Source organism: Mycosarcoma maydis, chromosome 12 (assembly GCF_000328475.2).
Source record: "Mycosarcoma maydis chromosome 12, whole genome shotgun sequence".
Classification (NCBI taxonomy): Eukaryota; Fungi; Basidiomycota; class Ustilaginomycetes; order Ustilaginales; genus Mycosarcoma; species Mycosarcoma maydis.
This window is the reverse complement of record NC_026489.1, coordinates 414867-432496: the sequence shown is the minus strand read 5'-3', so window position 1 is coordinate 432496 and position 17630 is coordinate 414867. Positions and strand designations below refer to the sequence as shown.

Here is a 17630-nt window from a genome sequence, read left to right as displayed (position 1 = left end):
CGTTGAGGCAGGTGGGATGATCAAAAGAGATTGGATGAAATGATCCCCACTGGCCGAGTTACGTGTTGCTCTACCGTGACGCCTTTGGACGAGGTTGACGAGCGAGAGCCTCGCAGGCTGCGAACAAGATGCGAACCGGTGAATCGACAAAGCCACAATGACGAGAGAAGATGAAGGCGTAAGAGCTTAAGCTGCACCACAATGGGAACCGAGCAGCGACCGTGTTCGACAGGAAGAAAGGTGGATGGAGAGAAGAGTGAGAATCACCAATCGCGAATCAGTGTGGGGACAGTCGCGATTGAGCGAGATCCAGAGACGCCTCTGGACCGGCTTTTCCGCATCCAAGGGGAACAGGTTGGCCTGCCTACAAGCACGAATCCGGCTCTGGGATTCTCCTATTCTTCGCGTGAGGAATCGATTGGCTAACTTACTCGCAAATTCCTGTGCGTTGACTGCGCCTAAATTACTAACACGTTGGATCTCGGGTCAGCTACTGCTCCGAGCAAGCCGGTGCCAGAACACTCACGACTCAAGACTTGTGAGTTGGCCAATTTATCAGCTCTGATCCACTCGCGACTTCCGCCAACAGGTTTTCCTCTCGTCCATCGTGAATTCGTGATTGTGATTCCTGAGGATCAACTCTTCCTCTCGAAGCTTCAAATATAACTTAATGGCACAACTTCGACACTCACGACTCATAGCCATTCTGAGATTAACTTATTATTCACGATTGTGATTCTTGCTCATGTGCTCACATTTGTGATTGCCAACCAAAGCAGACCCCAGTGTGGCGGTGTTTCTTGCTATCCGTCTTTTGACGTGAAACAATCACGACTGCTTTGACGTTCCCGAGTTGGCTCGTTGTTCCGGTTCTCGCCTTGAAGCCATCGCTCGATTCCGGCTTGCCACTCCGTCTTGACTATACATTCAGCTGATCATCTTGTTAGTGAACCTAGGCCGGCCGATGCCAGACCTCCGCCTTTTGCCAATGATGTCAGGAAAGACACACATTAGCGCGGACATCTTCCTGTGACGCTCTCTTCTTAGCTCGCCCGGCTGACCAGTTCATGATTCGATACAACAGCATGGACGTAGAAAAACGATTTGGCCGCATAAATTTCGCACTTACTTGCTTCTGCCGATGAACTGGCTTGGCACGTCTCTCGCTCGCCTACCTCCGCAGCCCCAAAGCCGCTTTTCGTCTGCTGTTGGGCTGCGCATGCTTTCCTCGTCCTTGGCATTACAATCGTTTCCCGAGTTATGATCTTCACCCCCGATCAAAGATTATCGGGGCTGCCTAGTCCAACAACTCGCAACAGGCTGGCCGGCAATCATGAATACGAATCACAAATTCGGGATTCTTCCACAGTCAGGGTCCACTCACACTCGTGACTGACGGTATGCATTCTGACACTTTGCAGCTTCGCAGTCTCTCCCTCATGCTTGTGCTCTTGCTCTTGAGGGCAATCACGAACGTCGTCTTGAGATCACAACGGCGACCAGCATGTCTATGAATGCGGATCCGCCTAGGGTCGCCTACATTGTCTCGGCCGAGCTCGTCAAGTATGCGGATTTGTTACCATCCAACAAAGGTCGCTCGTCACTCGTCCATTCGCTCGCCTACCATCTCGATCTTCTCGATCTTGACGGGCTCGATGAGGACGATGTGAATATTTCCGGCACTTCATCCGTAACCTCACAGAAAGCAGCGCTCCTTCTGGCCGTCAGAGCGGATGCGTCTGCCAGCCCAACTGCGGATGTGAACCGAAGACGCGCGAAAGTCTACCTGCCCAACGCTGCAACGTATCAGCAGCTGACAAGTTACCACGAAGAGGCATTCGTCAAACAGCTGGGCAAGGGAGCCAGAGCTGGCGATCTCGAATGTACTCTCTCCAAACGACGCAAGCTGGATCGGAACCCCGCATCGAACAGCGAAGCATCCAGCAGCGACTCGGAAGCTTCCGTTGCATCTTTCCACGGCTCGGACAGCTCTATGGAAATGCGCCTTCGGCCCTCTTCCTCGCTGTCTGACTCTCAAAGCAAGGGTGGCTACAAACGGATTCTTCTAGCAAAGGATCAATTTGGCCTTCAAGATGACTGTCCTGCATTCGAAGGTCTTCAACAACACGTTTCACTCGTCGCGGGTGCAGCAATTACAGCCGCGGAGCTGCTTGCCACGGGTCAGGCGGATATCGCTATAGCATGGGACGGAGGTAGGCATCATGCGAAAAAAAGTTCTGCCTCAGGATTCTGCTACATCAACGACGTCGTGCTTGCCATTCTCTCGCTCCGAAAACCCCGAAAGGTCACGGTTACCACGAGCGTTCCTCGCATTCAAGAAGAAGAAAAGGAAAAGGATGATGTGGAAATGATCCGCAAGACAACCATCAAGCGCGTCGATCGAGTCCTCTACCTTGACTTTGACCTTCACTGGGGCGATGGCGTGGAGGAAGCCTTTCATTCCACTTCTAACGTGCTCACGCTTAGCATTCATCACTACGCGCCGGGCTTTTTCCCATGCTATGCTGCTTCTGCCAATCCTGAACGCTTCACACCTCCAGGATCGCTCAAAAGTGATGCAGGGGCAGGAAGTAGGACGCTTAACATCCCGCTCGGTATCGGCACATCCGATGATAGTCTAGAGAGGATAATGAGCGGTACTATCCAGCCGCTTTTTGAGGCATGGGATCCAGAAATAGTTGTAGTGCAGTGCGGAGTAGATGGATTGGCGGGCGATCCGATGGCCGTGTGGAATCTATCAGCTGCTGCATATGTCAAGGCAATCCAGAGTGTATTGAGCTGGAACAAGCCGGTGCTCCTGTTGGGTGGTGGTGGATACAACAGTGAAAATGCCGCTCGCTGTTGGAGCCTTCTCACTGCAGTCTGCTTGGGTCGATTCCACAGCAATGGTTCTGAGAGGAATCGCAGCCCCACCGAAGCCTCACTCAAACAACCTGTTCCTTTGACAGAGCACGAGCGAGACTCTTCGAAAGATGCAAAAAGAGACAGGCAAGCAGCTGCAACATCACTGCTCGACACAATCTCCTACGACACAGCCATTCCGGATCACAAGTTCTGGCCAAAATATGCACCGACGTATACACTCGGCGTTCCAGCGGGCGAGATGATCGATCAAAACAACGAGGCGCACTTCGAGGCCATCTCAAAGACCTTCATCGAGCACGTAAAAATGGTGTCCGCGTCCCGCTAGCACGAGATCGATTTACTCAATCGACCGTCATTGTCATCCGTGTCTGATGGAATCGAATGACAGGACCGAAAAGCATTGCGAGAGACTAGATTACATGCAAACGGGATCAAGAATACGCGATACAATTGGGGAGGCGAAAAGTTGGATAGTTACGAGGCTGGGCCCCTTCAACGAGACCACTGCTTGCCACCCTTGTTGCCTGTCGCATTCGCTCCAGACTTACGAAAGTGATCCTTGCTGCCACCATTCTGGTGATTTTTACGGTAGTACGCCCTTCTGTCGCTCTGCTGTCTCTTTGGGTTGATCTCGCCATCTGCGTCTTCGCCCTCTCCGTCTACATCCACCTCTTTCCTCTTTCCACCACTACCACTGCTGCTCGAAGCTGACGTTTTCAGTCCAGTTCCAATCGTGATATTGACTTTGGGCGGCACAGAAAATCCGTACGCTTTGGCCACCTTGGCAAGATCGAGCTTGTGAATGTCAAAGATGCGCTTGAGGGAGTACGAGCCGTACGCTTGCAGATACGATCGGTACCCATCACGTGCAGATTGGTGCAGGTAGTAGTTCTTGCTGATGAGCTTCTCGAGCTGACCTTGGACGTTTGCCACCTTGTCCGAAGGGAAAGTGTACTCATTCAGCGGCACCTTTGCCACTTTGAGGAAGCGCAAGAAACCGAGCTCTGTGGGCAAGAGGAAGAGCAATGACTTTCCACTATTACCCGCACGCGCGGTACGACCCACACGGTGAATGTAGTCGCGCGGATCATCGGGTGGGTCAAACTGGATGATCCAATCTACGCTGGGGATATCAAGACCTCGTGCAGCCACGTCGGTGCAAAGCAAAGTGCCGCAAGGCGCATTGCAGTATTCGAAAAAGGTGTTGGTGCGTTTCTGTTGCTTTTGCTTTCCGTGCAGGTCGAGTACAGGAACGTCGATAAAGTTGAGCAGATCCGAGTGGTACTTGACCGAGTTGCATGAGCTCATAAAAACGATGATCTTCTTTCCAGCGTTCTTCTTCAGAAATGTAAACAGCAGAAGGAAGCGGCGATCGGACTCGCATACGACGTAGCCCTGCTCGAGACGCGACACTGTGCTGGCGGCAAGATCAGCGTGTACATTGATGTAGAGAGGGCCCGGTCGGAGCGAGATACGTGCCAGATCTTGCACTTTGGTCGTTTGTGTAGCCGAGAACAGCATACTCTGTCGATTGTCGTTGGGTAGGATTTTGACAATCTGTCGCATCTCATCTTCGAAACCGATCTCGAGGATACGGTCGGCCTCGTCGATACATAGAGCTTTGAGGTTGGAAAAGACGAAGCCTTTGGTGTTTTGCAGATGATCGAGCAAACGACCAGGAGTGGCGACGATAAGATTAACACCTTTTTGCAGCTTGTCCGCCTCTGCACGTCGGTTGGCACCTCCCATGATGATACCGAAGGTCTGATGGTGGTGTGCCATAAGCTCCTTTGCCACACCGAAAATCTGAAGCGCGAGTTCACGGGTAGGAGAAATGATGATAGCCCCTGTCCCATTTCTTGGCTTGAACTTGAGTCTGTGAAGCATTTCAATAGCGGGGATCAGAAACGACAATGTCTTTCCAGAACCGGTTTGAGCAGCGCCCAGCACATCCTTTCCAGCCATGAGCGGCGGAATGCAACGCGCCTGGACCTCGGTCATAGTCTTGAACCCCATAGCGTCAATGGCTTTGCGTGTTGGTTCCGAGAGGTCGAGAATGGAGAAAGGCTGTCTTTCGGCAGCCGGTGTGCTGGATGACGAGGCAGAAGATGCTTTGGCCTTGGTAGCGGCCGAGGACTCGGCAGCAGCGACATCGGCCGCAAGTTGAGAGGCAAGCTCGGCCTCGGCATCCACGTCGTCACTCTTGTGGGGCGCCATGGCTGTCAAAGATGCGACACGTTGAAGCTAGCGGAACAGCTTCTGTCTTGAAAATGATATCAGTATTTCTGAATACGAGGCAGGGGCGTAGATGAGAGTATAGTAAGGCCAGGATGATGGCGAGAGGGAGGCGTTGAAGGAATGCACGAAAGAACCTTGAAAGACCAAATTTGCTTGCTCGCTCTCTTCCTCTCAACCCTCTTCAAATTTTGCCAAATTTTACCGCCTCAGATCAAAGCACACAAAAGAAAACAAAAAAAAACAGTAATCCGAAAGAGGCACTTGAGCAGTCTGCGAAACCTTTGGTAGATTTCCGAGTCCCGGGTTGTCAAGTTTGGAAAGGCCATTTTTTCCACTTTTCGTCAGAGACAGGGTTTGCTGTGGAGAGACCCTCCCAGGCTCATTCACTGATTCTTCTCAGCTTTTCATGTCCTTAGACCTCGACATAGTCTTCTCGACGCAAAGCACGCCAATCGTTTCCACTACGCAACTGCCATCACCGCTCGGTAGCATCTAAATTCAACAGTTGCCTTCTCAACGACAACCGACGCTTGAAGGACGTCGACGAAAAGGAACTGCACAACCATGCCGTCCAAAGTGGCCAAGACAGCACCAACGCATGTCAACGGCAAGGCGTCAACTACATCAGCAGCATCGACGGATGTCGAACCAACTTCCAAGAGAAGACGACAGCGTTCCGCCAGCAATACCGATGCAGGGAAAGGCTCCTCCTTTGCCACACCTGTCTCTCGCAAGGTCATATCGCGAAACCGGCTGTTTGCACCCTTCCGTGCCCTGGGCTTGATCAGCAACGATGTTCCTTTCGCACTTCAGACCAGATTCGGTGGTAAAGATGCCACAACGCCGGATGTGAATGTCATCACCTGTCTAGGCGACAGCTGGGCGATGTGGGATGCAGAGAGGATGACTCTGCTTTTCGTGTCGACGTCGTTGCCCGCGCCCATCTCGTCGCTTGTCATTTCGCTGAGCCCAGATGCTGTGCTTGCTGCAGCAGGTTCCAAGGTGTACCGATTCAAGCGCGGAAAGGTGGATGCTGTCTACGATACCGTTGACAGCCTAATGGCGCGCTTTGATAAGCCCAATGCACAACAACGTGACCAAGGTGACCATGTCTCAGACCTGGAATCAGATTCAGACACCGATTCAGACGTATCGACGACGGCCGCAGAACTGCAGGAAGAACAAGGAACGCAGCTGTCTTCTTTGATTGTCTTCGGAGATACCATTGTCGCACTATCCTCTAATGGACGCAGCGTATTTGTCTGGTCGATTGCAAGCACGGAACTGGTCCGGCGTATCGACCTTCCCGGCGATTTCGTGGCCAGCTCACTTGTCCACCCTGCCACTTACCTCAACAAAATCTTGATTGGATCTACTGGTGGTCAACTGGCGCTCTGGAACATTCGGACCGGATCGCTCGTCCACATGTACAAAGCAGAGAGACTTCGACTTTCCGCTGCTGGTCCTATCTCGGCCGAATCCTCTGCTGCTATAGTCAACCTGACTCAGTCGCCCGCTGTCGATGTGGTAGCAGTTGGATACGCCGATGGGCACGTTCTCCTGCACGACATCCGTCTCGATGAGAGTCTCTTTGCGATTCACGCGTCAGGTGGACTTTCGTCCGGTTCCGTCTCCTTTCGCTCCGATGGCAAGCAGCACTCGGTCGCCATTGCCACCAACTCGGGCAACATCAGCATCTTTGATCTTGAACCTGCCTCTGGCTCTGGAACAAGCTCGGCCAACAATGGTCCCAGGCTAACCTACTCCATTCAGGACGCTCACGACGGCGCTGTAGGCAGCATCGAGTTTGTGCCAGGCCAGCCTTTGCTTATTTCGTCCGGTGGCGACAACAGCTGCAAGCAGTGGTTCTTCGAGTCTGCTTCCATGCCGCCGCGTCTTCTCAAAGGACGTTCGGGCCATCATCAGCCCCCTCACCTCATCCGCTATTATGGTGAAGATGGCAAAGAGATCCTTTCTGCCGGTCGTGATCGTTCGATCCGCAGCATTTCGGTGGTTCGAGACTCACGCTCACACGAGCTCAGCCAAGGAGAGCTTCAGAAGAAGAGCAGTCAGCTGTCCGTGTCGGTGTCTTCGCTCAAGCTCCCCGCCGCTAGCTCGTTGTCCTTTAGCTTGACCCGGAGTCGTGATTGGGACGATGTGCTCACTACGCACCAAGGTCGACAATTCGCCAACACTTGGACCGTTCGGGACAAGAGGATGGGCAAGAAGCCACTGTCCGCTTCAGCGCAGCGCAAGATCATCGCCGAGGCTAGAACGGCTTGCGTCAGCGCTTGTGGCAACTTTGGCCTTATCGGCAACTCAGAAGGCCTTGTCGAGGTATACAACATGCAATCGTATGCGCACCGAAGGACGTTCGACACTCGTCCGCTCGACCCAATGGGGCCTGCTAAGGCGAAAGAATTTCCGGCAGGCTCCAGAAAGGCGCAGGCAGCGCTCAATGCCCGTGTCAAGGGTTCGGCCGTGACGGGCGTAGCTACGGATGCGCTCAACCGCTTTGTCATCATCAGCACCATGGACGGCAAGCTTTCGTGGTACGATTTCACCTCGACCGAGTTGTTGCATCGAACCACCATCTCAACCTCTGGCATCTCGTCGATCCAACTTCACCGAGATTCCAACCTTCTTCTCGTAATTTCTGACGACCTGGTGGTGAGACTCGTAGATATCGAGACGCGCCGCGTGGTGCGAGAATTTGTCGGCTTCCGCGGTCGCATTCTCGACGCTTGCTTCAGTGACGACGCACGATGGATCATCACAACCTCAATGGATGCTGTCATTCGCACTTTTGACATTCCCTCGTCCCGTCTCATTGATGCTTTCAAGGTGGCCAGTATAGCTACCTCGGTGACCTTCTCGCCCACAGGCGACTTTCTTGCAACAGCCCACGTGGACAGCGTTGGAATTTACCTGTGGGCCAACAAGTCACAGTTCTCGCCCGTCGCTATGCAAGGTCTTGACGAGCTTGCCGAAGTGGTGGAAGAGGAAGAGGAAGCTACTGCGGTGGCTTTGCCTACAGTACAGGGAGATATCGAAGATGCAGCCCTGGCTGAGTTCTCCGAGACGATGCTGCAAGTGGGAGAGCCCGAGCTGCAGCGCGTATACACCTCGCCACCGCAGCTGATTGACTCCACGCGTGAAGAAGGCGGATTGATTACGCTTTCTACGATGCCTCGTGCTCGCTGGATGACCTTAATCAATCTCGACACGATCAAGCAGCGCAATAAGCCCAAAGCACCGCCAGAGAAGCCAGAAGCAAACCGAGCCCCTTTCTTCCTCCCTCAAACCGTATCTGGCGTTGAGTTCAAGTTTGATCCCACAGCATCCACGGCCACTCAACAAGGCGAGGGACTCGACAAGAGCGAAAAGTCCAATATTTTCTCATCCGGCGGGATCAGCTTCAAGACCGAGTTTCAGGAGCGACTCGAAGCTGCATTGGAGAAGGACGACGCATCCGGCTTCTTCTTGTACCTCGAAACGCTTTCGACGCCGCAATTGGACATTGAGATTCGATCGCTCACGTCCAACGATGATTTGGTGGCGTTCTTGACGATGCTGCTCAAGCGGCTTAAGCAGCATCGTGATTTTGAAGCGGTGCAGGCGCTGCTGGCAACTCTGTTGAAGGTGCATACCGATTTGATCTTGCAGACCTTCAACCCAGAAATCAGCAACGATGGACAGGACGGCCACGACGATGATGAAGGTATGGACGACGACGAGTTTGGAGCAGTGGACGAGGAAGAGGCCAAGAGGCTGAAGACGGTGATTCGAAAGCTAATTCGCGCACAGGTGGCGGAAAGCAACCGTCTCAACGGTCTGCTGGATCACTGCCTTGGAACTTTAGCCTTCTTGCGCGGTCTGCCCATGACCTGAGTCTATAGCTACATCAATACCTTCAACTTTGATGGTCACCATGGTGACCATACACATGCTCAATGCGTTCAAACTCTTTTTTGTCGAAATTAGCTCCTTCCTTCTCTACAACATTTGCAGTCTAGCCTAAGGTCATGAGAACCAATTGAATGAGAAAATATTAAAAGTACATGATGAACTTTCGCTCAGCCGAACAGTCACGAATGTGGAAAGTTGCTTCAAGCAACGGTTTCTGACACAGCTTCCTCCTTGGCGACCGTGTCTTCAGCAGTCAGCGCCCTTGTCAGCGCTGCTCTCTTTGCCAAGTAACCCCTGTTCCTTGGGGAAGAATACCACACCAAATCCTTTTTGTTAATAGGATCGGCCGGCCGTGGCAAGATCTTTCCTGCAAACTTATGCGGCTTGACCAACGCTCTCAAGCTGAGCGGTGTGTAGTATCTACACTCGACACTGCCTCCAGCGGCTTCGATGGCCTGAATTGCAGACTGACTTGCCCTTGAAACAATCAGGTTGACGGGAGCTTCGAGATGATTTGCGCCTTCGCCGAGAATCTTTACACCATCTTTGAGCGAATGAATGCAGCGGGTCTCGTACAGTTCCTTGGCAGTGATCGGTCGGGAAGGGTCGAGCAAGCCGCGATCAATCCAATGTTGGATCTTGTCCAGGTTTACAGCGACAAAGGTCTGACCGTGGACGTTGTTGAAGCCTCGTTTGGGGAATCGACGAGTCAAAGGAGATTGACCACCTTCGAATCCGGGAACGGGCTTGCCATTGCCAGCACGAGCTTTTTGGCCCTTGTGACCTCGGGTACTAGTTCCACCACGGCCGGAAGATGGACCTCGACCAAGTCGCTTGCGCTGTGCGATCATATCGGCGTACAAAACGAGTGCGGATATGTGAGCAAACACGTCTCTTGACTGTGACGACCAGACAGGCAAGTCGGAGCAACAATACTTACATTCTTGGTAGGCTGACCAGGTTGAAGGTTGCCAAGTCGAATGGCTGCAGAAGAGGTGGGCGTAGTGTATGCGCAAGCTGTGATGCGGAAGAATGAAGATGCGATAGGAGCGACAAGGCGGACGGGCTGTCGCGAGGTGATTCGAGCAACCTGCGAGCCATGTGCTAGGTTCAGTCTCGCAAGAGATCGAGTGAGAGATGCTGCGGACATGCTAGATGCGCGAATACTGTAAAAGCTGTATTGGAACGCTGCTGCGGCGTAAGGAATGGGAGGGATGATGTTGACGAGGAGATGGTACAGACCGATGCGATCAGAGCTGTGAGTGCCGTTGAGTTCTTCTCGAATGGCCAACTTTTTTACCATTGAGCAAAGGCAATCGATCGACTGAATCGGGATGAAGAACAAGATTTCGAGTCCGATTAGCTTGCTTCTATATTCGCGGGTTCGAGGCAGCGAAAAAAAAAAAAAAAAAAAAAAAAGGAAAAAAGCTGGCTTTATTTGGCTTTATTCTGCAGCGCCGCTCGAACTGAACAGCAAGTCTGAAAACAGCTTTTTTCGCCTCCACTCACGACTCCGCGTTCTGCCGTGCTTTTCATGCAGTTTGCCATTCACGATTGACGATTTCGATGCTCTTAAATCACGAATAGTCGTGAGTTTGTTATTCCAATTTTCTTAGACAGTCAACGAGTCTTGCTTCCACATCCTGCATCCGCTCACTCGACGCGGTGTGACGAGCGGTCCAGAAGAAACCGCTGATCTTGTGTCGTATATATTCGCCGGACTCTGCAGCTCGACGCCAAAAAAAACCCAGTCTTTCCAAAAACCACACCGACGCACCATCCACTCCTCAAATTTCGCGCGCCCGCCCAGTATAAGTTACACCTGGCAATCGGCAATTCTTCCGACATCTTCGATCTTGGCCACGGCCACTCGCGCGCCGTGCCATTTGTCAAAGGCTGTTCCGAATCGGAAGTCCCGAGATCACATTCGCAGCTGTCTGTGCCCGACGCGTCAACTGCAGCGTTCTCTGGCGACGCTCGACACGATCTTGCCGACGCGTTTTAGTATCTTGTCGTCTCTCTTGCCCGCAGTCGGTGCCCCATCAAAATGGCTGCAACAAGGCTAGATCGATTGGTGTCGCTTCTTGACACTGGGTCTACGCCTGCCATCCGTGCTACAGCTGCCAAGCAACTCGGCCAGATTGCCGCGGTGCGTATTCGAGGTCAGAGCACAGCACAGCAGGCCGCCGCTCATGCTAGGCCGCAAAAGGTCGAGTCCTCGACACAGTCCAACGCCATTGTTTCGGGCACTTCGACGCCGACCATCGACCCAGAAGCGGATGGCCTGGTTAAGTCAGAAGATGCATCATCTTCCGCGTCCAAAAAGCAGACTGCCAAGTTCGGCACTTCCGAACAGATTAACAAGCAGCACAATTTCAGTGGACCTTCCGTAGACGACCAATTCGGCATTTATCGAGGCACCGACGGCGACTGGGATGAGATCACATCGTACCTCGCAAGAGTCGTTCCCTTCCTCCGCTCCAAGAGCTGGGACACTCGTGTAGCTGCTGCTCTTGCCATCGAGAGCATCTGCCACGCCGCTGGAATCTGGGACCCAGACATCCAGCCCTCCAAGCCAGGCGAAAGCTCCAAGTCGATTCTCACAGACGACGATGACGATATCAAGGACGAAAAGCCAGACCTCTCTGAACTGCTTGCCACTGAATCGCTTCTCACTTTCGATGCCTTCTCGCTTCCCACTGTGTTGGCTACAGGCACAAAACTTCTCTCGTCCGCAGGCAAGGAATTCGAGCAGGCTTCGCTCGCTGTTGGTGGCGATCGTCTAGCTCAGGCCAAGAAGGATGTTGCCAGCAAACTTGGCCTCGGCTTTGGTATCGATGAGATGGACATCGGCATGGATGTCGAGGCCGAACTCAAGACTGGAGAGTCAGCAACTATCTCTTCCGTGCCTCACTCGTCCCAAGGTAGCGTAGATTGGAGAACAGCTGCTGGAGGCGCTTCCAAATCCAAGTTACCAGCTCCTCGTTTCACCGGGGGCAGCTCGCCTGCGGTGTCTTCCCTTCCGCCGCTGCGATTCGCAAACAATGGTGCCTCTGCTTCTCCTTCCCCAGTCACGCCCACGTTTGCACCAGCTATATCCGCCCCCTCACCATCACCACTGCCGGTTGCGTCCGGCTCCGAGGCACCCGCAGATGAGATCGACATGAGCAAGCTCAGTGCCCGGGAGCGCAATGCTCTGAAGAGGAAGCGCAAGATCGAGGGCAAGAATGGTCCATCTGATGCCAAGACGAGGGTCATCGATAGCACAGACTTTGCATCACAAAGTGCCGCGGGTGGCCTCCGTGTCAAAACTCCCTCTGGCGCTTTCGTGCAGACCCCTGCGACCCCCGCCAATGCCGAAACAGCCGGCGACTATCTCGCTGCCGGTCCTCCGCCAACACCCAAACATCCTGCAGGCGGTCCAGGCTCGTTGCCTGCTGTTACAGGCAGCGTTTCCACCCCCACGCCCATCAGCGAAGTGCCTGGCTCACCTGCCGCGGCTTCGTCGCCCGCTGTGGGGGTCGCTGGGGCCCCTGCATACTCCTCTTCCGCCGATCCATTCCAGGTCAGGCCCGGAGAGTGGCCTTTCCGCCTCGTGGTAGATACTCTGAGCGTCGATCTCTTCAGTCCAACTTGGGAGACCCGTCACGGCGCTGCTCTCGGTCTCCGGGAGCTTCTCAAGACGCAAGGCTCTGGTGGCGGCAAAGTTCAACTCGCTTCGCAGCAGGATAATGCCAAGATGCACAAGGCTTGGTGCGACGACATGTCGATCAAGCTTCTCTGTGTTTTTGCACTCGACCGGCTCGGAGATTTTGTCTTTGATCAGGTCGTTGCACCTGTCCGTGAGACTGCAAGCCAGACGCTTGCCTGTTTGCTGCCTCATATGCCAGAATCGTCCATTCTCTTGGTCCACAACGTTCTCTTGCAGATGATCCGTCAAGACCACGCTGCTGAAGGCGCTACCACCGACTTCAACGCTGGATTCGCAGCTAAGCGAGGCAAGAAAGGCTATGTGTGGGAAGTGCGTCATGCCGGTTTGCTAGGCCTCAAGTACGAGGTCGTTGTCAAAAAGGACCTGCTCATGTCTTCCGAGAGCGTCAAGAGCGAGATCGCTGACATAAAGACGGAAGTGCCTGACCACAAGCCGATTTCCGAAGAGACTGCCATCATCGACACTGCCAAAATGTTGCGTGATGTTGTTGAGGTAGCCATCCTTGGTCTCAAAGATGACGACGATGATGTGCGCGCCGTAGCTGCCTCGGTTCTCGTGCCCATCGTTGATGTAATCCTTGAAAAGCTCCCCACCGAGGTTGGCAGGCTTCTTAACCAGCTGTGGGACTGCCTCGGAGATCTCAAGGACGACCTTGCTAGCAGTATCGGCGGTGTAATGGACCTCTTGGCCAAGCTCGTCGAGCACCCCGGAATCGTGATCCATCTACGTGCAGAAGCACAAGAGCAACGTGCGTTGTCCCTTTTGATACCGCGCCTCTTCCCCTTTTTCCGTCACACGATCACCAGCGTCCGCCTGTCAGTCCTTAATGCGCTGCGCGTCTTCCTGACCGTTCCCTCTCTGCCCAAAGACTGGATCGATGAGCGTGTCTTGCGCCTTCTATTCCAGAACCTTGTTGTGGAGGAGAAGCTGCCCATCCGCCGCGCAAGCGCCGATGCCTGGCGCCATGCCCTCGCACACGTTGCTGGCGACGCTGCCACGGTTCAGTCCCTCCTTGGACCATATATTGTCGACTTCTTCCGAATCATCATGACCCCACTCGGCTCGCCCATCGACTTTACCCTCTTCTATAACGCGTCGTTCGGAAGCAGCGGCCACGCTGATACTAACCGACACAACGTTGACAAGAGTATCTTGACACAGGATCTTTCGCTGGTCGGCGTCGATGCCGTCATTCGCGGTCGTCTGAGTGCTGCAGAGGCGCTGGGTGATGCACTCGCGCGGTTCCCTCGCGCCGAAGACGAACTTACTTTCGGAGCTGTCCTTCGTGAATATCTCGAGTCTACATCAGCGCTGCAAAAGTGCTTGAGCGCAGCCATCATCCAAGAGTGGGCCCAGGCTTGTGCTACGCTTGGGATCGATCTCAAAGACTCAAGCACGATTGTACCCGACATTGCTGGTCGCCTTATCAGCGCTCTCGAGACGCCAGCCCCGCCCACGTATGCCGAGATGACTGTGATGCTGCAACGCATCCAAGCTGAGTGTCAGGGACTCTACAATTCATTCCAACGTGATGCGAAGGTGGCCAAGGCAAAAATTCCGGCGCTTCCTGCCACTGTGGATCCCCTCGGAATGATGGCCGACGCGTTCACCGTCGACACAGCCAAGGCTGTGGCATCGACCGGTTTCGACTCGCTGCTCACGCACGCTGGATCGAAAGCCAAAAAGGCAGCTCTGCCGCTGCTAGAAGATCGCCGTCGCAAACTCATCGCTGCCATCGGCTTCTATCAGGCGAACAAGGAGAAACAGGACACCCAAGTATTTGCATCAATCGCCAGCGCTGTCATTTCCCTCAAGGTGCTCCCCTCCAAGCTCAACCCTGTCATCCGCAGCATCATGAATAGCGTCAAGTTCGAGGAGAATATGGACCTCCAGACTCGGTCGGCACGCTCTGTCGCCAGGCTTGTCGAGTATTGCGTCTCGCCCACTGCCAAATCGAATCCGAGCGACAAGATTGTCAAGAACCTCTGCGCCTTTGTTTGTCAGGACACGACACGTGTCGCCATCTTTGCTGCTAGTAAGAACGTTCGCGAAGGCATTCTCAGCATGAACGAGCCCACCGTAGTTCCGAGAGGACCTGGTAGGACCAGCGTCAAGGACGAAACGGTCGAGTCGGAGGAAGTTCTTCAAGGCAAGCTCATTCGACGTGGTGCTGCTGCAGCGCTTGCTCAGCTCGCAGACCTGTTTGGCGACACGCTTTTCGATGTGGTTCCCATGCTGTGGCAGTGCATGAGCAGCTCGCTGGTGGGCACGTTTGGCTCCACGTCAGCAGACGCCGACGCGCTCATTGAAAAGCAGGATGATCTCGGGCAGAGTATTCTGGATGCTTGTGCTGTGCTGGATGTCAACTTGCCCAACCTCAAAGGCAGTCTTTGCGATAAGGTGGTCGAGCTGCTACCTGCACTGACGCTCGCTATTCAGAGCGAATTCGCCGTGATCCGCTCAGCAGCGGCTAAATGTTTTGCAGTGGTGGCCAGCTGTCTCACAGAAGTAGCGCTCAAGCACATCGTCGAGAAGGTGGTGCCGCTCGTCGGTGACCCCGCTTCGATAACGAACCGCCAAGGCGCTGTCGAGCTGATCTACCACACAGTCCAACAGCTCGATCTGAAAATTCTGCCGTACGTCATCTTCCTCATCGTGCCTGTTCTGGGCCGCATGAGCGACAATGACGAAATGGTGCGTCTGGTGGCGACCAACACGTTCGCCTCCCTCGTCAAGATGGTCCCACTCGAAGCGGGTCTTCCTGACCCGCCTGGATTTCCTTCTGAACTTTTGGAGCGTCGCGAGACTGAACGCAAGTTCCTTATGCAGCTGCTCGACGGTTCCAAAGTGGAACCGTACCAGATCCCCGTCAAAATCAATGCCAAGCTACGAAAATACCAGCAAGACGGAGTCAACTGGATGGCGTTCCTGGCCAAGTATCAACTGCACGGCATTCTCTGTGATGACATGGGTCTGGGTAAGACGCTCCAGTCGATTTGCATTCTTTCATCCAAGCATTTTGAGCGTGCAGAGCGTTACAGGCTTACGCAGGCGGCCGATGCAAAGCCCTTACCGAGCTTGATCATCTGTCCGCCGACGCTGACGGGACACTGGTGCCACGAAATCAAGCAGTACGCCAACAACCTTCGACCGCTGCTGTATTCTGGTCTTCCCGCTGAACGTGCACGGCTGCAAGGCGAGATTCATCGATACGATGCGGTGGTCATGTCATATGATGTGGTACGAAACGACATTGCGGCTCTCTCGCAAATTTCGTGGAACTACTGCATCCTCGACGAAGGGCATGTCATCCGCTCAGCTAAGACCAAGACGACAAAAGCGGTTAAGATGATCCGAGCCAATCACCGATTGCTGTTGTCGGGAACTCCAATTCAAAACAACGTGCTCGAGCTATGGTCGTTGTTCGACTTCCTGATGCCTGGTTTCTTGGGTACAGAGCGAAGCTTCCACGAGCGATTTGGTAAACCAATTATCGCTTCGCGCGACGGTAAGCTTGGCGCCAAGGAGCAGGAGGCTGCAGCTTTGGCGCTGGAAGCATTGCACAAGCAGGTGCTCCCTTTCCTGCTCCGCCGTCTGAAGGAGGATGTGCTGGACGATCTGCCACCCAAGATTATCCAAGACATTGAGTGCGATCTGGGCGAGATCCAGAAGCAGCTGTACGACGATTTCAGCAAGGACCAGAACGAAGACGAGGCCGAGGCATTTGCAAGTTCAGAGGCGAGCTTGGCAGGCAAGGAACCGAATTCTGAGAAGCAGCACGTCTTCAAGGCGTTGCAGTACATGCGCAAGCTGGTGAATCACCCCTCGCTCGTGTTGACGGATGACAATCCGAAACACGTTGCAATCAAGCACAAGCTCAACAAGAGTGGAGGATCGTTGAACGATATTTCACACTCGCCCAAGTTGCAAGCTTTGCGGCAGCTGTTGTTGGACTGTGGTATTGGGGCGAGTGGCGCTGCTGCTGCTGCTGGTAGTGGTGGCGTATCCGATCTGAACGGCGACATTGGTGGCGAGAGCGCAGTCTCGCAGCACCGCGTGTTGATCTTCTGTCAGCTCAAGCAGATGATTGACATTATCCAACGCGATCTTTTCGCTGCGCTGATGCCGTCCGTGTCGTACATGCGTCTGGATGGCTCGGTTAGCGCGGAAAAGCGCCACTCGATTGTGCAGACGTTCAACGCGGATCCCTCGATCGACGTGCTGCTGCTCACCACCCAAGTCGGCGGTCTTGGTCTGACGCTCACCGGTGCAGACACAGTTATCTTTGTCGAGCACGACTGGAACCCGATGAAGGACCTACAAGCCATGGACCGAGCCCACCGACTGGGTCAAAAGAAGGTAGTCAACGTGTACCGCCTGATCACGCGCAACACGCTCGAGGCCAAGATCATGGGATTGCAGAGGTTCAAACTGAACGTGGCCAACAGTGTGGTGAACCAGCAGAACGCGGGAATGGACAGTATGGAGACGGACCAGATCTTGGACTTGTTCAATGCACAGGGTGGCACGAGTGGTACAGATGGTGGCGCTAATGGCGATCCAGCCAAGAAGAAGGGTTTCGCGAAGCTCACTCAGAAACAGATTCTGGAAGGTGCTCATCGTGGCCCCGAGAACGAGGAGCAGGAATATAGCCAGATGAGCGGTTGGAGGCCGGATCAGTAGTTTTACCATCCTGTCTTTGTTGCTGTGACTGCATCGTTGGCAATAGCAGCACTGTAGAAATCAACTTGACTCAATGTTGCTGATCATCACAGCTCGTGCGGGCTGCAAGGGGAACGGGAAGCAAGCCAAAGTATGAATCACAAAGGATGACACGAAGAAAGGTAAGGCTGTGGGGCTCAACGTGATAAGAGCGTGACGGAAA

The 17630-nt window shown here is 53.9% G+C and overlaps 5 protein-coding genes across 5 annotated transcripts; 3 read left to right on the top strand and 2 right to left on the bottom strand.

Moving 5' to 3' along the window:
• Nucleotides 1–1504: 1504 nt before the first annotated feature.
• Nucleotides 1505–3211, top strand: UMAG_04234 (uncharacterized protein; the record flags this gene model as incomplete). Its single annotated transcript, XM_011392409.1, has 1 exon — nucleotides 1505–3211. The coding sequence occupies one exon, from the start codon at nucleotides 1505–1507 to the stop codon at nucleotides 3209–3211; it is 1707 nt and encodes a 568-aa protein (XP_011390711.1).
• Nucleotides 3212–3378: 167 nt separating this feature from the next.
• UMAG_10410 (putative ATP-dependent RNA helicase HAS1) lies at nucleotides 3379–5103 on the bottom strand (the record flags this gene model as incomplete). The annotated part of the gene is made up of 1 exon (XM_011392461.1): nucleotides 3379–5103. One exon carries the CDS (start codon nucleotides 5101–5103, stop codon nucleotides 3379–3381), a length of 1725 nt encoding a protein of 574 aa, XP_011390763.1.
• A 585-nt stretch (nucleotides 5104–5688) lies between these two features.
• Nucleotides 5689–9015, top strand: UMAG_04232 (rRNA-processing protein UTP21; the record flags this gene model as incomplete). Its single annotated transcript, XM_011392408.1, has 1 exon — nucleotides 5689–9015. The coding sequence occupies one exon, from the start codon at nucleotides 5689–5691 to the stop codon at nucleotides 9013–9015; it is 3327 nt and encodes a 1108-aa protein (XP_011390710.1).
• A 218-nt stretch (nucleotides 9016–9233) lies between these two features.
• On the bottom strand, nucleotides 9234–10183 carry UMAG_10408 (mitochondrial 54S ribosomal protein uL15m; the record flags this gene model as incomplete). Its single annotated transcript, XM_011392460.1, has 2 exons — nucleotides 9234–9872; nucleotides 9974–10183. 2 exons carry the CDS (start codon nucleotides 10181–10183, stop codon nucleotides 9234–9236), a joined length of 849 nt encoding a protein of 282 aa, XP_011390762.1.
• An 897-nt stretch (nucleotides 10184–11080) lies between these two features.
• UMAG_04230 (DNA-binding ATPase) lies at nucleotides 11081–17428 on the top strand (the record flags this gene model as incomplete). The annotated part of the gene is made up of 1 exon (XM_011392407.1): nucleotides 11081–17428. One exon carries the CDS (start codon nucleotides 11081–11083, stop codon nucleotides 17426–17428), a length of 6348 nt encoding a protein of 2115 aa, XP_011390709.1.
• Nucleotides 17429–17630: the final 202 nt, after the last annotated feature.